Consider the following 27,074-nt stretch of genomic DNA (forward strand, 5'->3'; position numbering starts at 1 on the left):
CCTTGGGAGAATGGATCATGTTAATTTTTCCTTTCCCAAGAGTACCTGTCTCATTTTGTTTGCTCTGTAAATATTTATTGAATAATGTACAAATGGATGACTATGTAGCTAAGTATGTGTATTAGCTATCTACTGATGCACAATGAATACCCCAGAACTTGGTGGCTTAAACCAGCAATAAACATTTATTATCTCACACAGTTTCTGGGAGTTAGGAATTTGGAGTGGCGTAGCTGGGTGTTTGTCTCCTGTGGTTTCAGTTAAGATGTTGGCTGGGACTGCGGTCTTCCAAAAACTGGACTACATCCAGGGAGTCTAGTACCAGGATAGTTCACTCAGGTGGCTAACAAGTCAGTGCTGGTCGTTGGCAGGAGCCCTTAGTTTCTATTCCTGTGGACCTCTTCACTGGGCTAGCGGAGTATCTTTACAACATGGCAACAGGCTCCCCTCAAAGCAAATGAACCAAGACAGAACAAAGCAGAAGTGGGAATATCTTTTATGATCTAGCTTCGGAGGTCACACTCCTTTATTTCCACAATATCCTGCTGGCTACACATGTCAGATCTAGTCAGTGTGGGAAGGAAATATACAAGGCTGTGGCTACCAGGAGGTGAGAATCAGTAATGCCATCTTGAGGGCTCTCTACTGCCACATGGCTCACAAAGACAGCTGGGAATGGATTTTCAGGCTCAGGTCCTACCGTAGGCAGATACTTTGGAGATCACAGAGGAAGCTAAAAACGATGTTGGCCTTGCTGTCCTCTCCGGTTAGTCTTGCCCAGAGGTCTTCACTTTCAGTTTCCTGATGTGGTGAGTGAGGCCAATCTAATGATGCCCTGGGATCCATGCTCTGATCCTCAGGGTCCTGGAGGTGGGTGAGGCCATTGGGAGGCTTCACTTAGAGGGACCACACCCGAGGCCTCTCGTTCCCCATCATTTACTCCTTTTGTGGTGATTGCATGAAGTTCTTCTCTTGCTATCCTGCTCTAGGAAGATGGAGTTGTTGAGTAGCCCTTTAAAATTCATGTCAACCTGGAACTTCAGAAGATGACCTTACTTGGAAATAGGATCTGTGCACATGTCATTAAAGTAAGGATTGAGGTGAGAACATGCTGGATTAGGCCCCAATTCCTGTGAAAGTGTTCTTCAAAGAGATAGAGAAAGACATAAGGAGACACAGAGAAGGAGGTGACATGAAGAAGGAGGCAGAGATCAGAGTGATGTATCTACCTGTCAAGGAACACCATAGATGCTCGTTGGGAGAGAAGCATCAACACCTCTCCTTCAGAGCCTCCAGAAGGAAACCATCCCACTGACACCTTCCTTTAAGACTCCTGGCCTCCTGCACTGTGTGAGAACAAATTTCTGATGTTTTCAGCCACTCACGTTTGTGGTGATTTGTTACAGTAGTCCCTACAGTGGCCTCTAAGTGTTCAAGAGAAAGGAAGAGCTGCACGTCTTTCACGTCAGCTGAAAATGATGAAACTCAATGAGGAAGGCATGTCAAAAGCTGAGATGGGCCAAAAACTAGGCCACAAAGGACAAGTTCTTGAAGGAAATTAAAAGTGCTGCTCCAGTGAACACACAAATGATAAAAAGTGAAACGGCCTTACTGCTGATGTGGAGAAAGTCTGAGTGGTCTGGGTGAGTGGTCTGGATTGGGAGATCCAAGCAGCCACGGCATTCCCTGAAGCCGAAGCCCCATTCAGAGCAAGGCCTTAACTCTCTTCGATTCTATGCAGACTGAGAGAGGTGAGGAAGCTGCAGGAGCAGAGTTTGGTTCTTGAGGTTTAGGGAAAGAAGCCATCTCTGTAACATAACAGTACAAGGTGAATTGGCAAGTGCTAACGTAGAAGCTGCAGCAAGTGATCCAGAAGATCTAGCTGAGAGAATTCCTGAAGGTGGGCACAGTAAATAACAGATTTTCAATGTACATGAAACAACCTCCTTTTGGAAGAAGATGACATCTAGGACTTTTGTAGCTACAAAGAGAAGTCCATGCCAGGCTTCAAAGCTTCAAAGGACAAGCTGACTCTCTTGTTAAGGGCTAACCCAGTTGGTGACTTTAAGTTGAAGCCAATGCTCATTTAGCATTCCAAAAATCCTAGGGCCTTTAGAAATTATGCTAAATATGCTCTGCCTGTGCTCTAGAAATGGAGCAACAAAGCCTGGATGACAGCACGTATGTTTACTGAATTCTTGAAGTCCACTATTGACACCTATTGTTCAGAAAAAAAGATTCCCTTCAAAAGATTATTGATGATTGGCCATGCACCCGGTCACCCAAGAGCTCTGCTGGAGATGTACAATGAGATTAATGTTGTTGTCATGCCTGCTAACACAACATTCATTCTGCAGCCCATGGATCAAGGAGTCATTCTGTCTTTCGAGCCATCTTATTTAATAATTACATTTCCTAAGGCTATAGCTGCCATAGACAGTGATTCCTCTGAAGAACCTGGGCAAGGTAAATTGAAAACTTCTGGAAAGGATTTATCATTCTAGATGCCATTAAGAACCTGTGATTTGTGGGAAGAGGTCCCCAACTGTCAACATGAACAACAGTCTGGAAGAAGTTGATTTGTGGATGACTTGGAGGGGCTTAGGACCTCAGGGGAAGAAGTAACTGCAGATGTGGTGGAAATAGCAAGAGAACCAGATGAGAAGTGGAGCCTGAAGATGGGACTGAACTGTTACAATCTCATGATCAAACTTGAACAGATGAGGAGCTGCTTCTTATGGATAAGCAAAGAAAGTAATTTCTTAAGATGGAATCTGCCCCTGGTGAAGATGCTGTGAAGATTGTTGAAGTGACCACAAAGGCTTGAAAATATTACATAAACTTATTTGATAAAACAGAGGCAGGGCTGGAGAGGATTGACTCCAATTTTGAAAGAAATTCTTTCAAAAATGGGTAAAATGCTGTTAATCAGCATAGCATATTACAGAAATCATTCAATCAATATAGCAAATTTCATTATTGTATTATTTTAAGAAATGGCCGCAGCCACCCCAGCCTTCAGCAACCCCCACCCTGATCCGTCAGCAGCAACCCCCACCCTGATCGTCAGCAGCAACCACCCTGATCCGTTAGCAAGCCCCACCCTGATCCGTCAGCAGTCATCAATATCGAGACAAAACCCTCTACCAGCAAAAAGATTATGACTCTAAAAGCTCAGATGATGGTTAGGATTTTTTAGCAATAAAGTATTTTTAAATTAAGATGTGCACATGGTTTTTTCAGACATAATGCTACTGCACACTTACTAGACTACAGTATAGTACACATAACTTTTATATGCACTGGGAAACCAAAAAAAGTCATTTGACTCACTTTAGTGTGATATTCACTTTATTGTGATGGTCTGGACCTGAACCTGCAATATCTCCTTGGTAACCATGTACAAATCTTTGAAAGACTTTTGAAGACTCACCCTGGCTCAGAATGCATAACTGGAAGCAGGAGTGGGGTTTGGGCAGTGCTCTGGGGGGAAGGAGGGGTCTTTCTTCATAACCCGGAAAACCTCAGGACAGCTTCCTCTCCAGCTTTATTGAGCAGCCCTTCCGCAACTTTCCCACACCCAATGGTGCTCTGCCCATTGAGGTCCCTGGGATTGCCGACATGTTGGGCTGGCCTGGGACCAGAGATTCAGACTGGCTTGCTCCATCTGAAAAGGTAGAACGATCAAATAAGACCTGTTCTATCCAACAGCCCATTCATTGACTTAATCAACAACTCGTTGATTTATTGATTAATTAACTATGTTATTAATTCAAGGTTGACCATGAGCAAACACCGTGTGGTTATTTCTTGCCTCTTCTCTGGAGTTTATTCCTATCCTGCACCCGGAATCAAATGGTTTTTAAAAAACTGAAGCCCCTCCAGTGAGGTGGAAAGAATCTGTTATATTAATTTATACCAACTTAATCATACTATAATTAGGGACCTAATGGATTTTTTCCTCAACTGGGTATATGCATTTTAAAAAGTGAGATCTGGAAAACTCAGTAATTGCTCTCTGGTGCTTGCTTTGTAATCACAGTAAGGCTTCCCCTGTCCTACAGCTCATTCCAGAGCAATGATTCAGCCTGAATCTGTTGGTGACAAGCTAAGAGAGTGGGTTCCTCTGTGCCATCTCTCATGGGATAAGGCTGGTGCTAGAGACAGGAGAAATCGAGGGAACCCCTTCTGCTTTTGGACAGCTTCATTCCCAGTGGTGAAGGAGAGTGGGGGTGGGGGTAGCTTAGCCCAGGGCCTCCTCCTTGGGGTGGAGTTGACCTTGAGAGGAGCAGTGGCGTCTACCATCCCTTCCTCTGGGGCTCTTTAGTGCCAATCTGAACAGTCTGGAAATGGAATCTTTGGGACCCCTCCCCATCACTATTATTATAATAAACTCCAGGATTGTAGCCGCGGAGCCTCAGGCTTCAGGAATGCAGCCTGTAATTACCTCGCTTCTAAATGCTCCTGGTAATGGATGATGAGGCCTCGTGCATCAGACCAGTTAAATTGCTGAGCGACTCGGCCACAATTTAACTTGGCAGACAACATGCTCCAACTTGGCAATGAAGAGAACGTGAACTATTTGGGAATTGTTAACTTTTAGAACAACCTGGAAAGTGCCAGGGAAGTCTCTGGAAGGGAGAAGAGAAGTCAGTGAAGTCTTGGACCATGAGCGGGTTTTCCATGGCCATCTCCCCTTTACTGCCCACCTGGCCCCACATCGCGGGGAATACCAATTGCAGGGATGACCTGGGTCCTCCAGTGGGATCACACTCACCGCACCAGGCACTCTGCTGGATGCTGGCGGTAAAGGAGTGCTGCAGACAAGACCATGACGCCAGATCTCTGTCCCCCAGGAATTTATGTTTGGTGGGGACAGACCCACACACATCTGCTTCATGGGCTACGGTGGGATCCGTTCTGTAGAGATACAAACTGAGGAGCTGGGGCTTAATGGTGACTGTGTAATCTTGCTTGGAGTGGGAGGGGTTATGGAAGGCGTTATAGGAAAAGTGACGGTGTCTGATTTGGACACTGAAGCATGCCCACGGTTTGGGCAGGCTAATGGGAAAAGTTAGGGTATGCCACAGGTGTAGGTTACCTGGGGAAAGGAGGCAGTGAGCAGCGTGGCAGGTCATGAGGTGAGTGCGCAGGTAAAAGGGGAGGGAGAAAATGAGAGGGTGGCCCTGTTTCCAGTAAGCTGGGGCTGGGCTATGAAGCCAGATGCATTCCCTTTCCCGGGGGAACGTGCTGGTGCAGACCTCATGGCTTCCAGTTCGGCCAATCCCTGGGGTCGCGCCTCAGCTGGGGCGGCACACAGGCTGCTTAAGCCCTGGTCCTGCATGTTGGGCGAGGGGCCAGGGTTAGCTCAGTGCAAACTCGGTGGTGCTGCAGACCAGCTGGATGGCTCCAGAACTCCCAGGCACTGTCCCTCCGCTCGGCTCCTGTCATGTCCTTGAACAGACTCGGGTGTGTACGTGGTCATTCCTACCCCTGGTGTGATCCTCTCCTCTCCTCCCCCACGGCCCTTCGAGAGCTTATGTTCCGAAAGGGTCAGCCCCAGCTCCCGAGAACCTGACCTTGGGGCGAAGACCTGGCGGCAGGGAGGCTTGCGGGCGGACTGCAGCTGACCCGGCGCAGGTCTGGGGCACAGTGCTCCCTGGGGCCCGTTCTGTCTGCCGGGGACGGAGATGAGATGTGGCACTTCCCATCAGCCCGGGGATGGGCAGCTGTCCCTGCTGGAGGGACCATGGGGCTCCCACCGACCTCCCCTCGACTGTCTTTTCCTCTTTCATTCATCAGGCCCCGACTGCTTCCAGAGCTCCTTATACATTTGTTACGAATCTTTATTTCCAGATTAGCCACCATGCACACAAAATGGAGCGTCCCTGATTTGAGGAGCAAAAACAGTGATTACTAGATTGGTTCTGTCTCGCCGAATGTGGAAGAACAAACAATGCCACACAAATTTAGTTTGTATAGCGTCTTTCAAACCACGCAATGCCCCGGGCACAGCGCGGAGTTGCTGTAAATAATACAATCGCCGAGATAAACATTCTAAACATCTTTGCATCGAGCCTCGTTTCAACCGGCCATACTGCGCCAGGGAGGCTGGAAGGAGAGATGGGGGGCGGGCATGGCCCCCAGGCCCCGGGGAAAAACCAACAGGGATGTGGCTGGAGGGGCCGTGGCAGAAGGGTGCCAGTGCGAGGGCGGTCAGGAATTGCTGCAGTCACACGAGGTCAGGAAAGGGAGCACGAAGGTGGGACAGCTGGGCGGAGGGTGGTCCCAGGGAAGCAGCTGGAGTCCAGACAAAGTCGGCCCCCTCTCCCGAGGCGCCCCTCCGCGGTGGACAGGACTAGGGAGAGGCAGGTAGGAGACTGACAAGGGAGGTTAGTTCCTTTCATGGAAGTCTCTAGGACAAACACCGGGTAGTTGGGACCCAGCTGTTTTACTACATCCCTTTGCCATGTGATTCAATTTTGTCTCCCTGACCCTTGGCTTTTCCAAGAGGGAATGCTATAGGTCATTAAATTTCCCTCCAGGCCTGATGGCCTCTGAGTCATTGATTCTGTGGCCCCTACAAATCCACCCCCCTGCCCTCACCCCTCTTGTGAGCCCAGGAGTGTCTCGCCCTTGCCATCTGACTGAGGGGCAGGGGTGCAGCTCCCTGCCAGCCGCAGTGGGATCCTCCTCTCCGTTTGCGTCGGAGCAAAGCCTCCACCCCACTCCTGGGCTAGCTCTGGAGAAGCGGGGGGTGGACCTGAGCACCTAGACTTTGCTTGAATCAGTCTGCCTCTGAATCTTCCTGTGCCACCTTGGGCAAAAGGCAACCCGATTCTCAATTTTGCCAACCTTGAATAGGCATAAAGACACCTTGTCACGGGGTTCTGGTGAGGACACCTGAAATAATATGAGCCAGGCACCCGGCATGCTGTCTAGGACGCAGTGAATGCACAAGAAATGGTGGCTATTGTTTTTTTAACTGTTGGAGACGGCGCTTTCATCCACGGAGAGGGAACACGCTTCGCCCTGCCCCGCGGGGAGCGTCTGGGGACCCAGGGGAGGTTGTATTGCTGTGAGGATAAGGAGGCCAGACACCCTGCCCTGTGGGGCCCTGCTGAGGGTGGGTTGGGGGCGGGGAGCAGCGCGGGCTGCCTCTGGGATGGGCTCTTGGAGCTCGCTCTCATTTTCCAGTTGCTGGAGTTTTGTTCACCAGTTCCTCCTAATTTGGGTGAAGTTCGCCATATGGAGAGCAGGGAACAGTGTTAAAAAAGCTTTCACACATAGATAGCGCCGCGCTTTCTCTGCTAAATGAGGACTGTCTTCCCCAGCGCAGATTTCACACGCCGATCTCCGATCTCCGGGGTGTTGAGTTCCCTCGTCCACAGCGGTGGGGTTGTTGAGGCTCCTGGAGCCATTGTCTCTGGCCGGCGGGGTCCTGTTCTGACCCCAGGAGAAATCCCATCTTCTTTTTCCTCCCCAGGGGTGAGGGTTTTCCAGCTCGCTCAGGTGCACCAACTGTGCTTCCCAGAACGGCGAGCATGCGCGGCTCCCCCCGCCCACCCCCCGCAGCCGGGCTGCCAGGCCCTGCACGCCGGGGTCTCCCGGGGATCCCTCTGGATGCTGCTCTTGTTTCACGTCTGGAAGGGAGCTGGGCTGTTCTGAACTGAGCCCAAGCCCCCCTGTTCCCCAACCCACAGCGCATTCTCTAGAACTTTCTCTCCCAGCCAAGACATCTGCCGCAGTGTGACTCCTCCCCCCTCCCCCCTTCTTCCTGGCCTGACTGCACGCGTTTGCCTATTTTAGTCGTTAAGAATAAATCTCTTTATTTGTCTACTGGAGGCTGAGACTCGCTGTCCATCACCTCCAAAGGCGGCACCCTTCCTGCAGGTGCTCCTGAGGGCTCTCCCTCAGCCAACAGCACAGTGGTCACGCTGCCTGTTTTATCTGCCTGGGTGCGGCTGTGGTTGGGGTGGGAGGGGGTCAGTGGGCCACTGGTTTGGCCTCAGCTCCTTCCTTAGTGATCAACATGATAGCGGTATTCAGCCGTTTAGTGAGCACTTACTGGGTACCAGTTCCTATATTTTATGATCTCATTTCCTACTTAAAATACCCAGGCAAGATCTGTGTGATCATCCGGACTTGAAAGAGGAGGAAACTGAGACTCAGAGAGGTTAAGTGACTCGCATAAGGTTGCACAGCGAGCTAGTGGCAGAGCTGATGTTCGAATCCAGATCTACTGACCCTAAATCTTATGCAGTTTCCATTAGCCTCCTCCCCCCTCCCTTGCCTCAGGGCTCACATCTTGCTGCATCCAAAGATGCCCCACACTTGGGTCAGGGACAAAAACTGCACAGAAATCAACTGAAGACTGAAACTTAAGGACTATGGGAAGAGAGTTAGCATTTTCCTAGGCTGGCTGGCTCTATGGAACGGTGGCCTGTGTTAGGAGAGAAGTGAGCATCTGTGACTCTGTTCTAGTGGAACTCTGCCACCCACATGGGTTTGACTCTCCTTGGGACCCTTGTACAGCACTGCAGGGTCTGACTTTGCCACCCTGTGGGAGGAAGAGGAGCTTGAAATTGTTTTTGAGATGTTGCCATTGATTTTCTTTAATGCACAAAAACATTTCCATTCACACATGGGCTTAGTTGAGGGGGACAAAAGAGAAGATTTGACACAAATTTAGGGGGCTAGGTGGAGCTCAGGGAGGGAGCCTGAGTGCCTTGTCGATTGCTCTTCAATTTATCAGTATTTTCCTGGAGTTCCTTTGCAAAGCCCTCTGCTTAATCTCGCCACTGTGGGGGGGATTGGAAGAGGGGACGTGGCTTCCCGCTTGCCTTGGCTTCCAGACCAGTTTAGGCCGGAACTCTGCCCCTGCTCCAGAGCTGTCCTGTTTTTCTCAGACAGCGTATGGCTTTCAGGTTAGAGTTCTAGGTCCCCAAAAGAAAAACGTGGGAGACGGTGGTCCCGCCTGTGCCTTCTGTGGGGCACAGGACCTGGTACAAAACCTTTGCACTACAGCACCTGTGATTCATAAGATAAAGCAGTCCTATACTGTGAAACGGCAGCCAGGATGGCTGGTAAAGTTCCAGCAATGCTTACAAATGCGATGAAAATAAAAATAAAAGAGGGCTATCTTGAGGGGCGCCTGGGTGGCTCGTCGGTTGAGTGTCCGACTCTTGGTTTTGGCTCAGGTTATGATCTCAGGGTCCTGGGATCCAGCCCCGCATCAGCATGGAGTCTGCTTGAGGATTCTCTCCCTCTCTCTCTGCCCGCCCCCTCGCCCCCCATGCTCTTTATCTCTCTCTCTCAAATAAATAAATAAATCTTAAAAAAAAAAGAGGGCTGTCTCCGATGGGTGAGGGGAGCAGGGAATAGCAAGAGAGGAAAATGGGGATCCTAATTCTCTGCTCCCTGTCCCCCTTCTCCTGAGGTCTGCTAGGCATTCCAGGGTCCCTAGGTGGATTTTCTCTAAAACCTCAAAAGAGCCCCCTTCCCAATTTTTCTGGGTTGGCTCCTGTCTCATTTGCTGAGACTGCCGTCACCAAGTACCAGAAACTGGATGGCTTAGAAAAACATTTATCCTTTCGCAGTTCTGGAGGCTAGAAGTTGGAGATCAAGGTGTTTCTCTGGGTCCTGGTAGTTCCTGGGCATGTGGAGCAGAACTCCAGTCTTCACCTAGTGTTCTCACCGTGTGTGTGTGTCTCTTGTCCAAATTTCTTCTTTTTATAAGGACACCAGTCTTATTGGATTGGGGTCCACCCTGATATCCTATCTTAACTTGATCACCTCTGTAAGGAAGCTATCTCCAAAGAAGGTTACGTTTCGAAGTACTGGGGGTTAGGACTCTAACATATCTTTTTTGGGGGCACAGTGAGACCCTCATAGCCCCTCTCTTCTCCAGACTTGTTTTTCTGAGTTAGCTGTCCCTTAAATTTGAATGAGACTTTACAGTCTGCAAACTGCTAGCATAGTGAGAAATGCATGGGCTAGAAATTCATAAAGTTCTATGTTCAAACCCTGGTGTTCCCGTGTACTAGCTACATGGCTGTGGAACATCCACCAGTTTCTTAATCTCGGTTCTTCTTTGGAAATTGGTGGCAAAATTTCTACTTTATTGGTCAGACGGGAGGTTTGATGAACTGAAGGGCTTAGTATGGTGCCTGATACAGGGTAGGTGCTCGACAGATGGAGGCTGCAGCAAAGGGGGAAGTGATTATCCCCATTTGCCGATGAGGACACTGAGGCTCAGACGACCCAATCTGGAGACAGCTCGACAGCCGTGTCTGCAGACTCTGGAGCCCCCTCCCTGCAGAACTCCACTTCGGCTTCATGCCTTGTGTGGTTACAGTACTCACCTCACCACATTGCACTTACTATGTATATTTTTTAAACCTGCCTTCTTCCCTTGCTAGACTCCAAGTTCCTTGAGGACTGTGACTCACCTTATTAGTTTTTCTTTTGTATTTGCTTTTTTATGGTAGTAAAATATATATAACATCAATTTGACCATTTTTACCATTTTTAAGTGTAAGGTTTGGTGGCATTAAATACACCCAACATTATCATGTAACCATCACCACCCTCCATCTTCAGAATGTTTTTATCTTCCCAAACTGAAACCCTGGACCCACTAAACACTAACTCTCCATTTCGCCCTCCCCCAACCAGCCCCTGTCTCTGTGAATTTCACTACTCTAGGAACCTCATGTACGTGGAAATCATGCAATATTTGTCCTTTTGTGTCTGGCTTCTTTCACTTAGCATAATGTTTTTAAGGTTCATCCTTGTTGTAGCATATATCAGAATTTCCTTCCTTTTTAAGGCTGGGTAATATTCCATTGTGTGTATAGACCACATTTATCCATTCGTCCATCGATGGACATTGCAGGTGTTTCTGTCTTTAGGCTTAGGTGAATAGTGCTGCCATGAACATGGGTGTGCAAGTATCTCTTCAGCTCTGCTTGCAATTGTTTTGGGTATCTACCCAGAAGGGGAATTAGTGGATCCAACCCCACGCACTTCTGTATTCTCAGGGTCGATGATAGTACCAATAGAACCTATTACTTAATAAATATTTGTTGACTGACTGTATCTAGGAGTGAATGATTGAACAAGTAACTGAGATGTGAATGAAGCAAGGAACAGAAACCTGGCAAAGAAAGAGGGGTCATTTTAACAGTGAGAAGATGCAGATGAAGCCGTGGACCAGACCAGGAGGGGGGAGAAGGGCGTGGTCAGATTTCACAAGAACTCAATGCATTTTTGTTCTGGCTAGGTGCTGCAACAGAAAGGATTCAACCAAGACACTTCCCTAATGCTTTTCTCAAAGCATTCTTTCCAAAGTAATGAAAACACCAGTTGGGTCTATGCTCTTGATTGGTACCCATAGGTTGTGCTGTGAGACATACTGGAAAGTGGTCTGGAATTTCGGACTCGCAGAAGGAAGCTTCTAGGCCTCACCCGCAGACAAATCAGGAGTCTCATTGGCAAGGAAACCCCATGGTGTCTTCAAGCATCTACTTCTAGGAGCTCTCCAGACCCAGCTCCGGGTTCAGGCAGCCGTGCTTTTCCTCCTGCAACCAGCTCCACGCACTGCCCGTGTGACCTGCTCCTTTTCCATCTGACATGAATGTCATGCAGCTGAATGTGACTTTATTTGTTTTTCTTTTGTTCAGAGCTGAGGACAAGCTGCCCATCTTCCTCCTAGCCCTGGATACTGGGGAGGCTGTGATTGGCAGCGGCCCAGGATGAAAGACAAATGTGCCTCAGGTAGCGGATCTGCCAGAAAAATTCTGGCTGGTCTGAGCTCATCTCGCCCCCATTCTTGATGGCAGGAGTTTCACATTTCTCTGGGCAACTCCATCCTCTCATCCCTCAACCAGCCCCCAAGAAACTCAAATCCCAGGGGCAGCAGCATTGGATCCGAAGGATTCTTCTTCTGTTGTCAGCTCGTCGCTCAGATTTGGCCACCAGATTGACAAGGAGAGTCCCCAGGAGGGTGGCATGGTGGTGGGGGGGATGGGCAGGAGGATGGCAACTGCGGACGGCTTAGCCAAGGCTTACTGCTTTAAACTTTATTTAAAAACCTCATATCTTGGGGACCTTCTTTCTCTAAATAAATAAGAAGCCAGGGAGAGGAAGGACATCTTCACCTCAGACCTCTGTCAGATGCAAATGAAAGCAAAGGCCCTTGTGGAGGCCCCAGTGGCTGTTCCTATTTTGCTGTTAAATGTGGGAGAGCTGATGGGGGAGCCACAGGGGGCTGGGGCCTGGGGAGGGAGCCCAAAGGGGAGCAGAGGGGAGGAGGGGGCATGGGCTGGGTGAATAGCAAGCTCAAGAGCTCTTCTGCACAACGAGATTAGCGCGATGTGAGCATTTCCATGCCAAGGTGCTAACGCAATAATACACACGAGTTTGCCAACTTTTCAAATTGAATGTATTTGATTATTTGCTTTTAATTAGTGTGAGTTTTGGAGTATGTACAGGATTGTCAGGGATACACGCAAAGCCTCCTACAGCCCATGAAGCCTCCCCTCGGTAAAGACGGTCCGGGATTGTTCTTTTTTAGCTGTGGAGAATGAGATTTAACAGCTCTGTTAAATGTTTCAGCCCATTTCCATTGTGCCTCTGTTTCAACCTATTGGCAAGACCAATTGAAGTGAGAAAATAAACCTCTTATCTGATCTGAATGCTGAGAGCTTCTCCTAAGAAGAATTTTCCTGCTCAACTTCGGCTTTCCACCAACATCCTTGTTTTGCTTTGTGTCTTCTTTCCTTTTGCTTCCCAGAGTTGCCCATTATGCCGACTTTTTCTCTTCTCTCTTCTCTAGAAGTATGTTTTTGGAAACACCCATACACGTGAAGAAGAAGTGAGTGGGGGTGGGGGAGGGAGAGGAGAAGAAATCTGTTTATATGACAGAAGTGATCGGAGGGCCTTTCTATCTGCCCGAGGCTGATAATCCTGGTTTGGAGTCTCTCCACAGGGCGGGCTCTGCTCAGGGCGATTCTTGAACCTGCAGTGTGTGGGGGACAAGGAGGCCTTGGAGAGGCTGGGCTCTCTGGGCCAGTGAGGGACCAGGTGGGGTTTAACGTTGGTCCTCGTGCTCCCATCTGCACCCTGGGGGACGGTGCCATCTGGGCTAATGCACCAGCTCCTGCACCTTCCACGTTGTTGGTGTTTTAACCAGGATTCCCCACTGGGAGTTCTGCAGGCGGTGATCCTTTACAAAGACAAAGCACATCCTTCTCGTCCTTCTCGAGGCCCCAACTTAGAGAAGCAGGAGGAGGTGGAGAACTCAGGGTTTGCTACAGAGGACAGGAAGGATGTGGCGTGAGGAGGCTTTTTCCACCGGCACCCCTTTCCTCCCAGCCTCCTCAGGCCCATCGCTTGGCTTGCCTCTGCCCCAGGACCCCGGGGACATGGATAGAGGCTGCAGCCCACCCTGGCATGGCCAGCCACTTTGCCCTTGTCTGCTCCCAGCTCACATCACTGTCCCAGCGACTCATTCGGACCACGGGAACCGCCACGGAGCAGGGCAGCAAGACCCCTCATACACATTCTGAGGATGGCCGCCCGCTCACCCATTACCTACACAATCTCTCAGTTACATTAAAAAAAAAAAAAATCTTTCCCCTCCTCAACAATAGAGAGGAACAAATGGTTGACAAATAACAACAGCAGCAGCTCTCCAACAAAAGCACGCAATTATTACAATTATACTATCCTTGATTAGGCTGCCATGCATTGCATTTCAATGTAATTGATGTTGTAGGTTGACACATCGGACACCAAATATTCTCGCCTGTCCCTTCTCTCTTTTGTTTCAGAAGCTGATTTGCATTTTCTATGCTTTTAGTAATGAAGACTTAGCACTTTTCCTCCATTAGAAAAAAAAAGAGAGATACAATAATCTGCAACTCGGCACTTGTTTAAGGATTCTGACCCTCGAAAATACCACTTTGCTTCACACATTAGCTGCTTACAAAGAAGGAAGCTAATGTATCATCTAATTGGGCAAACCACTGCATCTGATTTCTCTCAATCAGACTATTAGCTTCGTAATTACCCATCTGCCTCGTGTGGAAAAACGGCAAGGCGCACACCCAGCTAATAACGTTCTCAAGAGCACTCCACCACAATGAGAGGAGACAACGTGGAGGGATATGGTCTCTAACCATTTCAGTGCCAAGGTGGTCACACAATGCAGGGGGCTCTGCCAACCTTCCCCCTCCTGAATGTGTTTAATTATTTGTCTTTAATTAGTTGGAGTTTGGGGGGTTTGTTCAGGACCACAGTCACCGGTGGCCGCAGGGAGGAGGAAGGATGGTGACCAGCATGAAGGCAGGGAGGAGGCTTCCTGTGGCCCCTCGCGGGAGACGCTTCAGGGAGGAATGTCGCCTGGCTCCACACGGTGTCCTCAAAGGTTGGAGCACGGTGTTCCACTTCTCTTTTTGTTCCTTTTCTTCTTCTGGCATTGGACTCCCTCCTTTTCCTTGTGAAGATGTACTCTTTGCACCCCTGCCGTGGCTCACCTGAGGATGAAGACATCAGGGTGGGACCTGGGACCTCCTGGTGTGTGCGTGTAGGCTTAGTAGTACAGTGACGTCTCTGACTTGTGATTTCTTCTGGCTCACGTTCACTTTTGTCTGCTATCATGTTCTGCACACCTTGTCGTTCAATTCCGGGGCTGTAGGTCTGGAGACCGTGTGACCTTGGGCAAGTTGCGGGATGCCTCCTTTTCCCCTGCTCCCTGACCCTGGAGAGGAGGCTGGGCCAGCTCGTGTCCTCAAAGACTTGGGGTGGTTGCCGTGTGGGTGTGTTTGGGAGAGCAGGGGGGGGCCAATTTTGATGCCAACTGCAGTGAGTGTTTGGGGCTCCCTGCCCCCACAACTAGAGTAGCTCAGCTATTTTTTATATATCCTTCTAGGAGAATTTTACTTGAACGAAGTGTTCCAGCTCAAAATCTTGAGACCAACTGGTCTGGCTAAGAATGTCTAAAGACTTAATGTCTCTCGGAAAAGTCAGTAAACTGTGCCTGGATCAATACTGACATTCATCCTCTAACAATTGGTTGATTTAGAGGTTAGGTAACAGAGCTTAGCATGTAAAAATGGAGTCTTTTGAGCCTGACACAGTGATGAATTTTGCTTTTGTGTATTTTTTAGTTTAATTATGATATGATTTTGAAGACTCACTGATAGCTAATGCTGAAGTATTAGGTTGAGAACAGAAATTTATAGATGCATTGTATCACCTGGGAACATATTTCTAAATACCTACTATGTGTGTGTTATGGTGAGAGGCCCTGTAGATAATATTTATGTTGGGCATAGGCCCTGCTTAGTGGAGCTTTGAGTGGTAAATAAAAGATAAGTTTGTTCCTTACACAAGTAAAAGACTGAGCGCCAGGATTCATCTGGTCTTGCTAAACGCCTCATCAAGCTGGCCAAGATTTTCCACGGTGGGCATGACGTATTCATTCATAAGCCCACCTCAGCCTGATTACTCCCATCTCTTGTGCTCAGGCTTTTAGGGGTCAGTTCTGTTGAACTTCAGGATTTCCCATGGAAAGAGTTTGGTTGACCAGTGATATCTTTCCTATTCTATGTGTAGGAAATTGGGAAAATTAAGAGCCACATGGATCTCTTAGGGTTGAGGAATTTTGTGGAGGATGCTGTCCCTGCGTCACATATAAGGATCTTCTAAAAATTCTTTCCAGGTATCTGTTTAAGGAAAGGATTGGCTTCCTATGCACTATATACATACAGCCTGTATTTTATAACTGATCGTTTTTTCGTCTTTGCTTTGGCTGCTAGAAAGCTCAGAGGCCAAATTTTAGCCTCTCTCCATTGGCTTAATAGGACTAGATGCCATGTTTTATGTGTGAATACCCCTAAAACTTTATTATTTTTTATCTGTTTATAATCATATTTTTCCTTAGTTCTCACTTGTGCAAATATTTCTCTGACATGCTTTTGTATTATACACATTTTCGTACAATACCTCAATACTTGGTGGGAAAAGGTTCTGGTAGAAACGGAGACCAGAGAAGTTAAGTGATTTGTCTAAGTTGCCAAACAGTTACATAAAAGAATGAGGTCAAGAAATCTTCCTTGTGCCCTGAGCAGGGCTTCCCAGATGTTTTGACGTTAGCTTTGAAACCTGCTAAAATTAGTTTACCTTGTAATCCACTTAATTTCTCTTTGGAGAAATTCACACAATTTGTTAGCCTCTGTTAACAGCTTTCTTACTCTTTCCTGAAAGTCTGGGATGCTAAGCATCCCTTAAGCCACACCCAGGGACAGAGCTAAGGGAAGAGATGCTCTCATTGAGCTCCCCACCAGCGCTTCCGGCATTCTCAAACCTTCTTATGAGGGCTCTTCCCCTGAGAAGTCAGTGCCTGCCACAGGGCCCGGGACTGAGGTGAGAAGTGAGTTGTGCATGGCTCAGGGAGTGAGCGCAGAAGAACAGAGAACACGCTACCTCCTCACAAACCACATTACGAGAGAGTCGGCAACCTGTGGAATATGCTGCCGGGGACATGCTCTCATTTTGTCCCCAAAGGAGAATCATCTGTTTGGCAACGACATGATTTTTTTTTTTTTTTTTTACCTGCCTCCCAGCATTCCCTACTATTCCCCAGAGGCCAACAGGGGGTCTATTCTCAAAGGACTCCCTCAGGGACGGAGGTTCCATAGTTTGGCAATTCCTAACCTTTTTGGAGTGGAGACATCCTATCGATTGTTTTTCACACTGCCCTTTTCCTCCCTACCTTTTTATTGAAAAATATCATGTGACTTATTGACCCCCCCCTTTTTTTTTTGAAGTATACTTCTTTTGAGAATTTGGTTATCATCACTTCTTCCCCGCCAACATACACGTGGGAAAAACCCGACATGTGGGGCAGGTAACTCTTATAATGTGTTCCAGTTTGAGCAGCTCCCAGGAAGTTGTTCCCTATCTCTAACCACTGTCCCTCCTAATGCACTCTACCCCATTTCCTCTGGGTCTTTCCTCAGAGGAGACGAGCATCTTCCTGATACTGGGATAATTGGAAATACAGCCAACTTTCTATTGATTGTAAGTAGATTATGTTACAGTTTATCTCTGGCAAATCTTGCTTTCATCTCTTCGTTAACATCTCTGTTGCTTACTTAATTTCTTTATTGCTTTTATAACTGTTGCCATCTGCTCCTGAATTGGAGTTCCACAGGAACTAGAAGGTTGAAATTTTCAGAATGGAAACAATGATTTTGAGGCCAATGGGACTAGAAAAGACAGATCGTGGTCTGAGAGGAAGGAGAGATCTGCTTAAACTGACCACAGGGTGCTCAGAGTCAGACTGAGCAACCATCTGATCAGCTCCCATCAGGTTTATTGATCAGAAAATCAAGATCTCGATCCAGTGAGAGTCTTGTCAGATGTCACAGAGCTACTTGGAGGAAGCCCTGATACTAAGATCCAGGTCCAGGATCTTTATAGTCTCTCACGATTTTTTTTTTTTAAAGATTTTATTTATTTATTTGAGAGAGAATGAGAGACAAAGAGCATGAGAGGGAGGAGGGTCAGAGGGAGAAGCAGACTCCCTGCCGAGCAGGGAGCCCGATGCGGGACTCGATCCAGGGACTCCAGGATCATGACCTGAGCTGAAGGCAGTCGCTTAACCAACTGAGCCACCCAGGCGTCCACGATTTTTTTTTTTTTAATTGAGGTATAATTGACGTATAACCTTATATTGGTTTCAGGTGTACAACATAATGATTCGATACTTGTGTATATTGCAAAATTATTACCACAATAAGTCTAGTTAACGTCTGTCCCCATACACAGTTACAATTTTTTTTTCTTGTGAGGAGGACTTTTGAGATCTACCCTCTTTGCCATGATTCTTATTTATCAGTCTAAAAGGTGAAATTGCCCATTTGCAGCATGAAATGTGTGGCTAGGAAGAATTGCATGTTGGGACAGAGCTGAAAAATGGGAAGCTAGTTCTCAGCTTCCCCGCTCCTCTAGAATTTTGTCTTCGTGGTGCAATTTCATAATTTTGTGTGCGATATCATGAATAGCTAGGACATCAGATATCCCCATAAGAAAAAGCAAGCAGAACCACAGACTGCAACACAGAGACTTCAAAATAATTTGACATACAGGAATGATTTCCTATTTATCTACTGTTTGGATTACCTTTGCGAGGACTCTCGCGCATTTCCGTGGACGATGAGGAATTGGTGTTATTTATGCCTTCACGTGGGAGTCAGAATATGGGCAACATCCTCAGCATCTGGACCAAGTCCAGTCTGTATTTTTTTTCCCCATCTGCTCCTGGTATTTTAAGTAAAAATGTTTGTATCTGCATCGCCCAAGCCCTGTTGTAAATTGTAAATCATGCCATTATATCTGGTAAAACCACAATGTCAAGCAACAATTCACAAAGCCACAAAAATTCTCCAGAGTAATTTTCCTGTTCTCGTTGATCAATTTTATATTTTCCCCTTGGCCATATGCACACATTAAATGGCACTAATTCAGTGAGAAAACTCATAAGGGATAATATTTTAAGTGGCACAAATGGCAGGAATGCCTTTACAAGTATCTATTTTCTAACTGCCTCTACTTCTACCTGAATCTGCTCTTCTCTGTGGCTTCAGTGGAGTGAGATGGACACAGAAATGGTGGGGGTCAGAGAGTAAGGGAAGGGGGAGGAGAACGTTTCAGTTAAATTAGGAGCAGAAACAGGAAAATCTCAAGTCAAAAATTGTGTGGCTGCAATTACTGCTTTCTTCTGGTGAAAATATTTATTATCTGATCTGGAAAGATGACAGGTGGAGAGAGCTGGCTGGTGCCGGCTAGTCAGGGTGGGTGCTTATGGTTGATTATCTCCCACCTATAACTTGATGCAGGTCTTTAGGTCATTGATTCCTTCTTTTACATTATTTGATTAATTTTTAAGTGATAATTTTAAAATACACTTTTAAATTCAAGTACAACATGTATACACACATATATTTAATTCAAGTACAACACGTGTACATAATTCATAATTATACAAGATGATAATTTTTTTTTTACAGTGTGGACACACCTGTGTAACGACCACACACGTAAGAGGCAGAACCTTATTCACTGCCCAGAACATTCCCTCTTACCCCTTTCTTTCCACTTGTGTTGATTATTCTTGACCTTTGCACTTCTACTCAAGTTTTAGAGACAGTATCAATTTCCAGAAAAAAGCCTGCTGGGATATTGATTGGAATTGCCTTGAGTCTATATATCAATTCAGGGAAAATTGACATCTTGAAAACTTGCATGCTTCCCATCTGTGACTAGTAATAAGGGTACTCTCTGTAAGAGTGTTTCATAGTTTTCTGGTTAAAAATCTTAGATACCTTTCATTAGATTTGTTCTTAAGAATTTGATGTTTTAGTCAGTCATATTTATAAATGGCATCATTTTAAAATTCCATTTTCTTATCTTTTGCTTCTAATATAGGAAGTGCAATCCATTTTTATATATTGATCTTTTATTGCTGACCTTGATAAAATCAATTATTCATTGGAAAAAATTTTTAACTGAGGTATAACTGACATACAATACTATATTAGTTTCTGTTGTACAACATAGTGATTTGACATTTGTATACATTGTGAAGTGATCACCACATGTCTAGTTACCATCTGTCACCATACAAAGTTAATACTATATTATTGACTATATTCCCCATGCAGTACATTGCATCCCCATGACTTAGTTATTTTGCAACTGGAAGTTTGTATCTCTTGATCCCTTTTACCATTTCCAATCTCCCTCCCCACTCCCCCTATAACTCTCCACCCCTCTGGCAACCACCGATCTGTTCTCTGTGTCTATCTGTCTAGGTTCTGTTAAGTTTTGTTTGTTCATTTGTTTTATTTTTTAGATTGCACATGTAAAATGTAAAATTAGTCAGTATTTGTCTGACGTTTCACTTAGGGTAATACTCTCAAGGTCCATCTATGTCGTTGCAAATGGCAAGGTCGTTTTTTTTTGTGGCTGAGTAATATTCCATTGTACTTAAGTACCACATCTTTATCCATTCTTCTATTGATGGACACTTGGTAAATAATGCTGCAGTGAACATAGGGATACATATATCTTTTCGAATTAGTGTTTTCAGTTTCTTTTTTTTTTTTTTTTTAAGATTTTATTTATTTATTTGACAGAGAGAGATAGCGAGAGCAGGAACACAAGCAGGGGGAGCGGGAGAGAGAGAAGCAGGCTTCCTGCGGAGCACAGACCCTGATGCAGGGTTTGATCCCAGGACCCTGAGACCATGACCTGAGCCGAAGGCAGACGCTTAATGACTGAGCCACCCAGGCGCCCCGTGTTTTCAGTTTCTTTGGATAGATGGTAGCGGAATTGCTGGATTATATTGTAGTTCTGGGTTTACTTTTTTGAGGAATCTCCATATTGTGGCTGCACCAGTTTACATTCCCACAAGCAGTGCATGAGGGTTCTCTTTTCTCCACATCCTCGCCAACGCTTGTTATTTCTTGTCGTTTTGATACTAGCCATTCTGACAGGTGTGAGGTGATATATCATTGTGATTTTGATTTGCATTTCCCTGAAGATTCGTGATGTTGTGTATCTTTTCTTTTTTTTTTTTTTTAAAGATTTTATTTATTTATTTGAGACAGAACGAGAGAGAGAGAGCACATGAGAGGGGAGAGGGTCAGAGGGAGAAGCAGGCTCCCTGCCGAGCAGGGAGCCCAATGCGGGACTCGATCCAGGGACTCCAGGATCATGACCTGAGCCGAAGCCAGTCGCTCAACCAACTGAGCCACCCAGGCGCCCGTTGTGTATCTTTTCATGTACCTGCCGGCCATGCATATATTTTCTTTGGAAAAAATGTCTAGTAATGTCTATCTCTGCCCACTTTTAAATCGGATGGCTTGTTTTGTTGTGGTGGTGGTTGTTATTAATTGTTGTATGAGTTCTCTAAATAGTTTGGATGTTAGCTGCTATTTGGATATATGATTTGTAAATATCTTCTCCCACTCGGTAAGTTGGCTTTTCATTGTCTTATGGTTTCCTTTGCTGTGCAGAAGCTTTTAGTTTGATTTAGTACCATTTGTTTATTTTTGCTTTTGTTTCCCTTGCCTTTGGAGTCTGATCTAAAAGAACATTGCTGATGTCAAGGAGCTTACTGCCTATGTTTTCTTCTAGGATTAATATGGTTTCAGGTCTTATGTTCAAGTTTTCAATCCATTTTGAGTTAATTTTTGTATATGGTGTAAGATAGTGGTCCAGTTTCATTCTTTTGCATGTAGCTGTCCAGTTTTCCCAACACTATTTCTTGATTTTCCCCATGTATATTCTTGCCTCTTTTGTTGAAAATTAATTGGCCATATATATACGTGGCTTAATTTCTGGGCTCTCTATATAGTTCCATTGATCTATGTGTTTTTTGTACTGTTTTGATTACTGTACCTTTGTAGTATAGTTTGAAATCAGGGAGTGTGCTACTCCAGATTTGTTCTTTTTTGTTTGTTTTCAAGCATTTATTTTGTTTTATTTTTGTAATTTAAATTCAATTAATTAACGTATAAGGTATCATTGGTTTCAAAGGTACAGGTCTGTGATTCATCAGCCTTATCTGATACCCAGTGCTCAATACATCACATGCCCTCCTTAATGTCCATCACCCAGTTACCCCATCCTTCCATTCCCCCCTCCCCACTCCAGATTTGTTCTTTATTCCCAGGATTATTTTGATTGTTTGGGGGATTTTGTAATTCCATATCTATAGATTATTTTTGGAATTTATATGTAACCAACTATGTATCTATGAATAATGACAGTTTAATATCTTCCTTTTAATTCTTCATATTGTATATTTCTTTTTCTTGCCTTATAATACTAGTGAGGACCTCAAGGAGTTTACTGTTGAGCAGTAGTGGTGATAATCGACATCCATCTTGTTCCTCATCTCAAGGTAAAACTTTCAATATTTCACCATTATAAGTATGATGCATGATAGATTTTTTGGAAGTAGATACCTGTTACCATATTAAGAAATTTCCCTTTTAATTTCCTGCTTGATTAAAAAAATTTATTTCTAGCATGCTTTTTGAAATGACAAACAGGTACTGGATATTACTGAAAAAAATTTTTTTGTGCATCTATTGAGATGATTACATATTTCAGTATTTTTTTTTGGTCAGTGTGATAAATACATTGATTGGTGTTCAAATTTAAAGTCCATATTTTACTCTTTGATTAAAATAAGTTGTTTGTGATGTATTTTCCTTTTTCAGATATTGCTGGATTTGATTTATCTGTGTTTTTGCTGAGTAAACATTTTTAAAAAGGCTTTTGAGTTTATGTTTATTAGAGGTGTTGGCTTGCATTCTTTTTCTTATGATATACTTATCTGGTTTTGCTTTCAAAATTACACTGGTTTGACAGAATGAGCTTGGAAATGTTGGTATAAGATTGGTGTTATCTCTTTCTTAAATGTTTGGAAAAATTAACTGATAAAACTATCTGGGTCTGGAATTTTCTTTGTAAGTTTTAAATTATAAATTCAATTTATTAAATAGATACAGACTAGTCAGATTTCTAAATCCTTGTGTCACTTTTGCTCAATTATGGTTTTAAGTCAGTTCGTCCAATTTGTTTATATTTTCTCCCTTGTACTTTCCTTGCGCTTAATTTGCTATTTTTCTAGCTTCTTGAGCTGGATGCTTATGTAAATGCTTTTCAGCCTCCATTATTTTCTAGAATGTGTGTTTAAACTAGAAATTTCTCTCTGAATACACTTGCGTTGTATTTTACAAGTTCTGATGATGTTGAATTTTATTGTCTTTCATTTTAAAATGTTTTCTGATTTTCATTTTGATTTCTGCTTTGACCCATGGGTTATTTATAATTTCTTCCCCTCTGTATGCCTGTCTCTATATTTTCTGCTAATCTATCTTTCAGTTGAATAATCTTATCTTCTGATGTGCTACTCTGCTGTTAGATCTATTTCTTTAGTCCATGATATCTGTAATTGCATTTTTTTCTGTTGGAAGTTACATTTGATTCCTTTAAAAATAATTCGTGGGTGAAATTTCCATCTTTTTATATATTTTCTTGAACACATTAATCACATTCATTATAAGTTCTGTGTTTAATAACTCAAATATCTGGATTGTCTGTGAGTGTAACTATTTTCTATTTTTTTCTCTAGATTTTCAGTTGTTTGGTCCTATTTCCTGACATATTTCATAATTTTTGATTACATGCTGGACATTATATTTGAAAAATTCTAAGGGTCTTGATGATGTTATCTATCTCTGGAGAAAATTTCTTCCTTCCTCCCTTCCTTTCTTTTTCCTTTCTTCCTTCCTTCCTTCCTTCCTTCCTTCCTTCCTTCCTTCCTTCCCCTTTCCTTCCTCCCTCTCTTCCTCTCTCTCTCTCTCTTTCTTTCCCAGCAATTGGACTAAGGGCAGACTCTCTTGATTCAATCACATATTGGGATGCTTGAAGGCAATTTTAGGTTTTGTGTGGGCTCTCTCTGGGCTGTGTAATTTTTGGTTTCTTCTTCTGGTGTATCAACTAAAAGTCTGTTGTATAACTGAGGCTAGTCCTCCTTGGTGGGCCTGTATTTCAATTTTAGTGTTTCCGCTCCATACAACTGATGGGGTTTTAAAAAAATTTTATTTATTTATTTATTCACTCACTCATTCATTCATTCGTTTATTTATTTACATCTGTAGCCACTTAGCAGCTATTTTCCTTGGTTCCCCAGCCCGCAGTTCAGGGCTGCTTAAGGTTCAGTACATACTTCAAGAGCAAAAGTGACACAGACTTTTAGGCTTATTTTGTTGAGGTTCTCTTTTCTCTAGGATCTTGATTTCTTGAGTCATAAGTCATACCACTTTGGTACCCTTGAATTCCAGCTTTTATCTTCCCAATACCGTGGGGCTGTCCAATGCTCTAGGTCATTGCTCGGGTCTCTGCCTTTATGCCTTCTGTTGTGAACTGGCAAATGCTCTTACAGGAAAGAAGAGCAGAGTAAAGCCTGGCTCACTTCAATATGTGCTTCCCATTTCTCCAAGATCTTGGACCCTCAAATCCTACTTACCTTGATTTTTCTCTGATGCTTTCAAATAGTTTGTTTCCCCCCAGCTTTTATCATTCTTCTTGGCAGGTAGATTGGTTTGGTACAAGCGACCCTAGCATAGTTGGACTGGTGATTAATTTTCTTAATAAGGGTTGTTCGTTCTTATTTGGTAGAATTCAGAAGTCTTGACCGGTGTGAGCGCTGCCTCCAGCTGGTGGTTTCCATGGCTAAAAAAAGACTAACGTGTTATTGTGGGGTGGAAGCATACACAAGATGTTTATTAAGGATCAGCACCAGTGAAAGGATGGGGGAGAAAGTAGGATTAGAAAGGGAGCATTTAGCCTCGGGCCTAACATAGCATGGCTGACAATGACTCTGGAGCGAACACTGACTCTCAGAGTTGGCTATATTGCGCAGAAATGGCCAGGCATTTATACCCCTGCCTTGCTGGTCATCAGACGGAGGAGGCCCCAGGAAGGGCCTGAGCTCATTCAAGGTGCTTCTCTGAGACTCCGGCGGACCCGGAAGGAGCCGACAGTGGTGACTGTCTCCTTCACTCTCCGCAGCTGGGAAGCAGGTCCTTCCGGGAAGGGGAAACTGGGTGGCACAGCTCTTACCTGCACCAGAGTGGTGACAGGAGACCGCAGGCTCATTTCAAGGAGATGGTTAGGGAAAGCTGTCAAGGAAAATCCTTGGAGGTATAGTACAAAAATAGGGCAATGCAGGAGTAGGACAAGGGCGTTCCTCTTCTTAGCACATATCAATAGAAGGGGCATCAGATGGTTTTATTATTGTGAACTCTTCTTAAAAAATGATTTCTATTATCTTGTTATTATTTTTACTGTGTAACTACAGGGTGCAGGTGGGTCAGCATTGTTTGTAACAAAGGCCTGGGGAATCAATAAAAGATCAATGAGAGGAAGAGATAGGATGCAAGCTATTGCTTAATGGCATCTTATTGAAAGGGGCTTCTACATGCCACTGATACAAAGCCATGCCCATCTTCCACCCATGGTGCGTAGCCACAGAGCTTCGTGGCTTTGGTTATAATGACACACCTTCCCGTGTTCATGAGAGAATTGCCTTCCAGAGGAGTGTGTTTGATTATGTGCATAATCGGATACACCGCACTGTAGGGGAGGTGAGAAAAGCTTTATTCCTTTGTGAAGTCATTACTCCCCCCGCCCCACACCAGCTCCAGCGTCCCCATTATAGCTGGCAGAAATGGTCCAAAGACAATCACAACCACAAGTCATGAGCCTTCTGTGTGTCAGGCAGGCTCCTCCTGTGTGACTTGAAGACGAGTCACAACCAGATGATGTAACAAAATTCACAAAGGGATCTAAGAGAAGAGGGACTGGGGAGGGGGATGTGAGGATGTCTCTCTCTTTCCCTACAGTTTAAGAACCTTCTCTTTATTTGCTTGTAACTCAGCTCTTTCTAGGATTGAAAAGTTCTTGGGAGGGGCTGCATTTGAGCTGTGAAATGTTAACAGGAACAGATACCTACCTTACAAATGCTATTGTTAAATAACACTCGGTGTGACAAAGCGATCTTTGTGCCCATTTCCATGACAGTGGGGGGAAAGTGTTTTAGGGATAGACAGAATTGGTGCAAAGCCAGGTCCATACAATAAGGTTTTACTCTGTCCTCACTGTGTAGCAGTTTCTCTAGAGAAGAAGAGCTTCGGAAGCTGCCTGTTTATACAGAAGCCAGAGAAGGTCGAGAAGATAGCTCCCTGGTTAGTTGCCATACAATTTCCCATCACATGTGTAGTGAGTGTAAGTCGTCAGAAAATGATAGAGAAGAAGTCTCAAGCCCTGGCCGTGGCCTGTCTGGGCACCTCCTGTGGCTGGGCATCAAGCCCTTCCTTGAGGGAGGAGCTGGGGGGGCACATCTCTTGTCTCTACTGCAGGAGGTAACAGGAGAGCTGATAGGTGACCGAGAAGGTGTACAAACAAATGACAGCAGTACCAGACAGATCAGGTGGCAAGTCATCGCGGAGCTCCCTGATCCCACAACACCGTGTGCTTTACCCCAACCGAGTCCGATCAGGAGGAGGAGACTGGGAAAGCTTCACGGCAGAGGTGAGGTTTGACTTGTCCTTGTCAAGGTGGGCAGGACAACCTCCGTGTAGGGTTTGTCATAGATGGGGTGTGTTTATAGATAGATAGATAGTAGTGATAATGGCTACCATTTACCTAGATTTTACTCTCTGGCAGTTCCTGTGCTGAGGGCTTTCCATGCATTACCTTAGTGAAGCCTCGTAACCGTCGTATACAGTACGGAGACAGTATCCCTATTTACAGAGAGGGAAACTGAGGTTTTGGGAGGTGGGAGTTGGAGAAGCCAGAGCACTCTGGCTGCACATGAGGATCCTGAGGAACGTTGAAAAGCCACCCTCACCTGGGCTGCACCCTGTTCATGCCGACGCTAATCTCTAGCAACAGGGCTCAACTACCCATCGTATCTTAACCACCCATCGGCTCGTATCTTCCACGAGCTCTCAGGGTGGGAGCCAAGGAGGTGATCTGCGGAGCAGAGAGGGTTGAGAAGTAGTCACCTGGAGGAAACTCAGCACTACACTCAGAATAGGCCCTTTAAACAATTATTATGAACTATTTTGGAAAAATACAGGGAAACTCTAAGAAATTCTCCTCTGCAAGACACCCAGTTTAAAATGATAAGCACTGCTGATCTATGTGGGAGACCCCCAATCTCATCCCCACCGCCCCCCGCCTCTGGCTCCAAGGAGCCACTGCCTTGAATTTTGAATTTTGAATTTTTCATCCCCATGCATTTCCATGGGATGGAACACTTTGCCCTAAGCAACAGTAACTCCTTATAAATGTGATTCTGAATGTGTGTGTAGGGAGGTGTGCATGTTCCTTAGGTGAGAACAGATTAGAATCTCTTGGAAACAGAAAATTTGTTAAATTTGGAAAATAAGCCCAGGCAATTCTGACACTACCTCCCACCT

The 27,074-nt window shown here is 45.2% G+C and overlaps 1 protein-coding gene across 1 annotated transcript in view; it reads left to right on the forward strand.

Moving 5' to 3' along the window:
* RPS6KC1 (ribosomal protein S6 kinase C1) overlaps positions 1–21,990 on the forward strand; it is a 344,999-nt gene extending 323,009 nt beyond the window's left edge. The window contains exon 16 of the mRNA XM_045877211.3: positions 21,908–21,990. Within this exon, the coding sequence (XP_045733167.2) occupies positions 21,908–21,910 (3 nt within the window). The 3' untranslated portion in view covers positions 21,911–21,990. The remainder of the gene's footprint in view (positions 1–21,907) is intronic.
* Positions 21,991–27,074: the final 5,084 nt, after the last annotated feature.

This window comes from Mirounga angustirostris, unplaced genomic scaffold (genome assembly GCF_029215605.1).
Source record: "Mirounga angustirostris isolate CCGP_5_RB_7025 unplaced genomic scaffold, mMirAng1.0.hap1 SCAF_6, whole genome shotgun sequence".
NCBI classification, from domain to species: Eukaryota; Metazoa; Chordata; class Mammalia; order Carnivora; family Phocidae; genus Mirounga; species Mirounga angustirostris.